Source organism: Dipteris shenzhenensis, chromosome 13 (genome assembly GCF_047967505.1).
Source record: "Dipteris shenzhenensis isolate YYH24624 ecotype China chromosome 13, Dip_SZ_1.0, whole genome shotgun sequence".
Lineage (NCBI taxonomy): Eukaryota > Viridiplantae > Streptophyta > Polypodiopsida > Gleicheniales > Dipteridaceae > Dipteris > Dipteris shenzhenensis.
Window position 1 is genome coordinate 34,537,772 of NC_141608.1, and position 6,366 is coordinate 34,544,137.

The 6,366-nt window shown below is 38.8% G+C and overlaps 1 protein-coding gene across 2 annotated transcripts; it reads left to right on the forward strand.

The window, feature by feature from the left end:
• The first annotated feature begins 1,229 nt into the window (after nucleotides 1-1,229).
• LOC147895335 (uncharacterized) lies at nucleotides 1,230-2,917 on the forward strand. 2 transcript variants are annotated; one of them, XM_087384307.1, is made up of 5 exons: nucleotides 1,230-1,294; nucleotides 1,444-1,680; nucleotides 1,818-2,007; nucleotides 2,145-2,252; nucleotides 2,328-2,917. In XM_087384307.1, exons 2-5 carry the CDS (start codon nucleotides 1,661-1,663, stop codon nucleotides 2,475-2,477), a joined length of 468 nt encoding a protein of 155 aa, XP_087240433.1. In that variant the 5' UTR covers nucleotides 1,230-1,294; nucleotides 1,444-1,660; the 3' UTR covers nucleotides 2,478-2,917. The 2 variants fall into 2 exon arrangements, with proteins under 2 accessions (XP_087240433.1, XP_087240434.1); XM_087384308.1 differs by having other exon boundaries at nucleotides 1,801-2,007; nucleotides 2,328-2,916.
• Nucleotides 2,918-6,366: the final 3,449 nt, after the last annotated feature.

Genomic DNA, 6,366 nt, shown 5'->3' on the forward strand with positions numbered 1-6,366 from the left:
TCCAAAAAACCATTCTTTCTTTAAAAGTTTCTGTGCTGCCATGGATGCATACTTGTCAAGGAAGTACTTTATAGGCCTCCACATCCTTGCCGTCAACTGCTTATCCATTACCTTTGACTTTTTGGAGGCAAACAAAGGAGCTTCATAAGTCAACTCTCCATGCTCACATTCAATGCACACTTCAAGCATCTCATTGAACACTTCAATAGGATGAAAAATGATGGAAGTGTAGTTGGCATATCTGTCTCTCACCACCTTGAGGCTTGTCATAGTTTCTTCTCGCTCTTGAGTTCCCCTAGGCACAACTGCACTCAAAGAAGTATAGAAGTTTGTAAGTGTGTCGGCATCTGCTTTTATGACCTTTCTCTTCAAATCAGGATTTGGATAACCAAATGTTGTCCATACAACCCTTGCCTTCTGTAAGACCTCTGATGTTGAGGATATCTTACGCTTTCCATGGAAATAATGATTAAGTCTTGCGAACTCAATCAAATACTTGATCTCATGCTTGAATATACAGATGGTTGCAGGATAACAATGAAATGAAGATATCTTTGCAAATTGTTCTGAAGTGAGTCTTTTGACCTCCTTTGCTTCTTTGGCGATTTGATGACAAGCATAAGCCCAATGTTGACCATCAATGGGCTGGAATCTACAATTAAGGAGGAATTCCTTCTTTGCTTTCTTCAACATATTCTCACATTGTGCCTCTTAGCCTTGTTCATGTAGAATATTTTTAAGATTCTCTTTAAAGAATTGAGTGAAGGTTTCCTCAAAATGCGTAGGCCCTGTAAATGTAATTTGATCCAAAAAGCTATTTTTGATTGGACAAAACATTATTGGACGCAGGACCACGTTGCTTGCCACAGGTTTCTTTCCATCTCTCAAAGCCTCGTATATTTGCAGTGCATAGGATATATCAAGGTTTCGACTATTAGTAAAGACATCTGCAGCTTCCACATCTCTGGCATTCACAAACCACGTCCTTTGACCCCAGATATATCCCACATCATCATTTGTTACTGCTTCATTAAGACGTAGATTGAGATTTCTGATTGATGTGAGTTTATCCTGATCATCTTTAGCTTCGAGTTCTGAGTCTTCTTCATCTTTCTCTTCTTTTAACCGTTTTCCATCCACATGATCTTTCTTTACAGTGGGACGATGCCTTTTTCTAATGCTTGGAACCGTGGCTCTTGCAGTACTAGCCTTTTGCATTTCACGTTGTGGTTTGCAAATCATTAAAGAATCCCAAGTGCTAGCCTCTTAAGCTGGACACAGATGACCTTTCTAGGTTCTTAGTTTGTGCTAAAGATTAGATTTGGATGTTTTTGGGAATGGAGGACCAAGGTGCACTATGGATTGTCTGCAGATGTGTTATCAGAATGTGCATCTGAGATATTGGATATGTAATGTTAATGAAATACTTTTGGATTTGTCCAGGAAAAGAGACACTTATTGGTAGAAAATATGAAGCTTCAAGTGGGGATTGATGCTATATCCTACGAGGTCTGAAGTGTTTTGTGGAAGGCTATTGGAGATGGATCATGAATTGAAGCAAGTGCATACATAAATAAACAATTTGAGAACAACTGAGTTAAACTTCGCAAAGGTACAGAGCGAGTTAACTTCTACCCAGTGTGAAATAGTGACCTTGAAGATGGAGCTATCAAATTGGAGGTATGAGATCTCTTGTTACAGAGAAGTATGTTGTGTATATGTTATAGGTGGTCGATTGTAAATCGTATTTTTGCTCAAGCATTTGTGCTTTGGTATATAATGAAGGCATTTCTAATATAGGCCCACGGTGTTACCAGAATGAGCATTGAGATAAGGCAACGGGATATTCAGCTAGAGAAGTTGCAAAATGAAACTTGTTGGAAGGAGAAGGCTGCTTTCAATAACTACTTAGGTGAATCCATTGCTAGAGATGGTCCTGCGGTGGTTTCTGTTACATCTGGGCTTGTTAAACTAGACCAAAGGGAGGGACTTAATTTGCAGCCACATGTAAGCATAGTATTTTCTAGTTTTGGAAGTTGGTTTGTGTTACATATGTTATTATTACGTGCACCATACGACCTAATAAACTTACTGCACGTTGCTGAACACTGTCATCATGTGCTAACTTGATGAAAGACCTGTAGGGTATAATATTGGTGCATCATACCCATGAACTTGGGGAGAATTTCGAATTAGGCAAAAAAATAAGAAATGACAACGAGCATAGGGAGTCCCAATTTTTGAGATCACAGGTATGCTCAGATTTGTAAAGCCCAGGTATTTAGATTAATTAGTTTGCTTACTCAAGTGACTGGGCTATGCAACAGGATGGTGAGCAGGGTGACTCACAATTGGCCCCCACAGACTCTGCACACACAGTTTGCTTACCATTGACAAGCACAGGCTTCAAAAGGGAGGACTCTCAACACCAGATTCCTAGAGTGCGAGGTCAGAATAGTTTGCTACTATCATCGTGAAATGGAAATACTGGTGCTGATCTGAGGAAAAGTAATCACACATGTGATGTTGCTTTATTGCCTAGTTGGAAAAGGGAAGCTCTAAATTTGAATTCTGTTCCTAGGGGTCACATCATAGAAAGACAACCTACACTCCGCCTCAGCTCTAGGTCCACCGATTTCTCTAACAAAGAAAACAGGTAGCAATACACAATGAAAGCTGTCAATTTGTCGATATACTAGCATAATCAATTAGGCTTCCAATTATGTAGAGGGGATTCTTGCAAAGCCTAGATGACTTTTTAAACAATATTCCTCCATCTTGGCAGATAGTTTGATATACAGAGTTAAAGAGTTGAGTGATGCATTAAAACTTGCTTGGGATCATCTGTTTGAAAGACAGTTTTTATTGTAATCTCACCACGGGGCCATTGTTTATCGAACAAGGATATCTCTTAATTGGAGCCCAGTAGCAATAGATCTTGGGCTTTTTTTTTGTAGTAGAATTATTCATGTGAGTTTACTTTTCCTTTCTTCTATGTGCATTTGTGTGTGAGAGAGAGAGTCTATATTGCTATAATGCCATCTAGAGGTGTCTTTTGAGAGCTTGGCGAGAGACTCAATTCTAGTTCAATGTCATTAAACAGTGACAAAGCATAAAAGCTAGTGAGAAGTATATTTTTATACATGCTAATAGTATTGGTCATTTGTTGAAGTTCTGTTAATTCCGTATACAATAAAAAGCTGTGTTGTGCTATTAGTTATGCTATATTAGCAACAATGATCATTTATTACTAAGCAATATGGCGTATTTGCTTGTCCATGATGTTAAAATGAAGTGTCGTATCTGGTAACACTCTAGCTAGTTGTATGTGTGTGTGTGTGTGAGAGAGAGAGAGAGAGAGAGAGAGAGAGAGAGAGAGAGAGAGAGAGAGAGAGGAGGGAGAGAGAGATATTTTCTCATGATGTGGTTCTTGTACTTGCTGATATCTGCTTTGGGTATAGCATCTTTGTAATATAAAGATAGATGGATTTCACCCAAAAAGAAAAAGTGTGTGTGTGTGTGTGGGTATGTGTGTGTGTGGGTGTGGGTGTGTGTGGGTGTGTGTGTGTGTGTGTGCGTGCATGTGTGTGTGTGTGTGTGTGAGAGAGAGAGAGAGAGATTGTTAGAAGTGTTCGAAAGACATAAGGGTCTATGAGATTGAAAGAAGCTTGATACAATGAGCCAAAATGGTGGAGTCTCTAGATGAGAATCATCACCCACAATGAATATAACATAATCATATCATGTCAGATATAATACATGAGAGAAATTTGGCCGGTGGCTCAAGGTGGAAGCTCAAGGGGAGCTTGATGATGAATGAGGCTCTGATGATACTAGACCCTGCGATAGAGCGTTGATGGTGACCTGTGCGTGGCTTGTTGATGGCCTTGTATTTGGCAAGAGCCATTGTAACCCTCGTTAGTCGTGCGTCTAAACTAGTGAACATGGAGGGAAGATCTATGAATGTGACCCCTGCATCAATGCATTATCGAGTTTACTGTGTCATTGGCTTTGATCCTGGCCTCATTGACTATCCGTGATTTGTTGGTCTATATGATTTGGTTGGAAAACCTTTGTGAATATGCTTTGCCTTGCCTCCACAAGGACATAAAAAACCAAGGTGTCCTCATCTGCACCATAGAAAGCAATAGCTTATAGAGGAATGCTTGCATCTATGAAACCTACCATCTAGGTGGAGCATAAAATAGGCATGTCATTTGTGCTCATCCAATCCATTGGAATGGCTACATCAATTTGTTGAATTGTACCTGCACTTCCTCTAAGATTGCTTACTAACTGAGCTTTATGGTCCTTTGGAAGATTTTTGAAAGATTTACATGATTCCACAGTAGAGGCCGGGTTCCTCTCCCACTTGGACCAGTTTTGATGGTTGAGGAGGAGGCATCACAAAGGTCTTTGAGTCTCTCCTTGACACAACAAAATGAAGACCGCCAACTTCACGATCTAGACTATTTGTGAAAATATCCATAAAAGTATGTTTTGGCTCTATCATTATGCCTACTACAAGGCTTGAAGTCATATCTTTCTTATAGAATGTAGCATCCCATGGATTGTCAACATCATTGAACTCCCTTTTTGACATAAGCAGAAAGAGTTTCTTTTCCTTTTGACGAAGAAATCAAGCTCTTCTACCCATGTGATATCGAGTCTACCTACCAAAGCTATTGGGGCTATATTCCTTTCCTTTCAAATTCAAAGTGACATCAGAGACCCATGCTCTAATCTCAAAGTCATTTAGACTAGCCCCACATTAGTTGATTGCCCCATAATCCTACAAGAAAAGATAATGAAGAATTTAGATACATACAAGTAAAGTACAATATAGAAGGCTTGATACAATAAATGTGGGAAATATCCCAAAAGGCTTTACAAGGCTTCATATGGCAATAAATGTGACCAATAGTGGAGAGGGCTTTACAAAGTATTTTATAGCAATAAATGTGGGAAATAGCCTAGAAGGCTTTACAAGGCTTAAATATTTGTACAAATGTAAGAAAATAAGCCAATAAAGCTTTACAATGAAATAAAATGCCCACTCTAGTGATAAATTAGCTCCAATCTTCCTGATGACATGTAATCTGTCCATCCATTGATATCTGTCCACTGATACCCAACTAATGCAATCTACCCACTAAAAATTGTTCCACTGATATCCACTTATGCAGCCCACTAATACTCGTTAAATAGTGAATGGTCGAGTTTAATACAAGGCACTTCATATGGCAATAAATGTGAAAAATAGCCTAGAAGGCTTTACAAGGTTTTTTATGACAATAAATGAGCTTAAATATTTGTACAACTGCAATAAAAATAACCAATAAAGATTTACAATGAAATAAAATGACCACTATAGTCATCAAGCTCCAATATGCCCCATGACATATAATCTGTCCACTGATATCTGCTATCTGCTCATGCAATCTACCCACTGATAAACTTCTTGGTAAATGGTGAAAGGTCTTATTTAATAGCATGCTATGCGTGTGAAACCGCATGTGAGCAAAGGGACTGACAACGATTAGGAACTAGTTAGAAAAATTTGGGCATGGCTACGATTGGCAACTTGGAGAATTGTCTCTCCTCTAAGGCAATCTAATCTATGCTAAACCAACCATCGAAGCGAAGAAAAGCAATAAATAATTTCTTTTTCTGTGTTCATTTTAATGTGCTGGGGTTTAAGAGGCTTAAATATGCAAAAGAAGTATTGGCATGGTTGAGCAAAATATATATATATATATATATATATATATTGGCATGGTGGAGTCCTTATACAAAGCTGCCATAGTGACACATCTCCCTACCCAGGCCATTTCTTGCTTGGGCTGGGAGTGGGTGGTGTGTAACCGCCCTTAGGGTGTTTATAGACTATATTTACCTATGCCTACCCATGGTGCATTGAATGCATTTGGGCCATGGGCTGGACGTGGGTAGGAAATCTTGCCCATCCATGATCCTTGGGCAGTCTTGCACACAATGGGCTATGTCTATAAACACCCTTACCATCATCACCCTTCATAAATAATAGCCTGAAATGGGTGACCATGCTCTAACTTAGTAGAGAAAATTATCCATAGCTTCATACTAATGCTTATTTGATGCATTCACTTACTAAATGGTGCAAAAAATATCATAAATATCAAAAGCATGTCTTGCAGTTTGATTTGATATGCTATATGACCCAATTTGTATTTGCCAATCAAAGAATGTAGTTTGTAAAAGTTTGATTGCTTTTGGCTTATATATATAATGAAAGCGATGGTGGTTTTTTTCATCCCAAATCCACATGAGGGCCTAATTTCTTAAAAAACCAGAAATCTAGATCATGTCTTGTCCTTCAATTTGACA

Excerpts from the sequence above, each read along its gene's own strand:
- LOC147895335 (XM_087384307.1), top strand. The coding sequence starts at position 1,661 with ATGGAGCTATCAAATTGGAG. Across the intron at positions 1,681-1,817 it reads ATGGAGCTATCAAATTGGAG|AATGAGCATTGAGATAAGGC; the intron begins GTATGAGATCTC and ends CGGTGTTACCAG. Across the intron at positions 2,008-2,144 it reads GACTTAATTTGCAGCCACAT|GGTATAATATTGGTGCATCA; the intron begins GTAAGCATAGTA and ends AAAGACCTGTAG.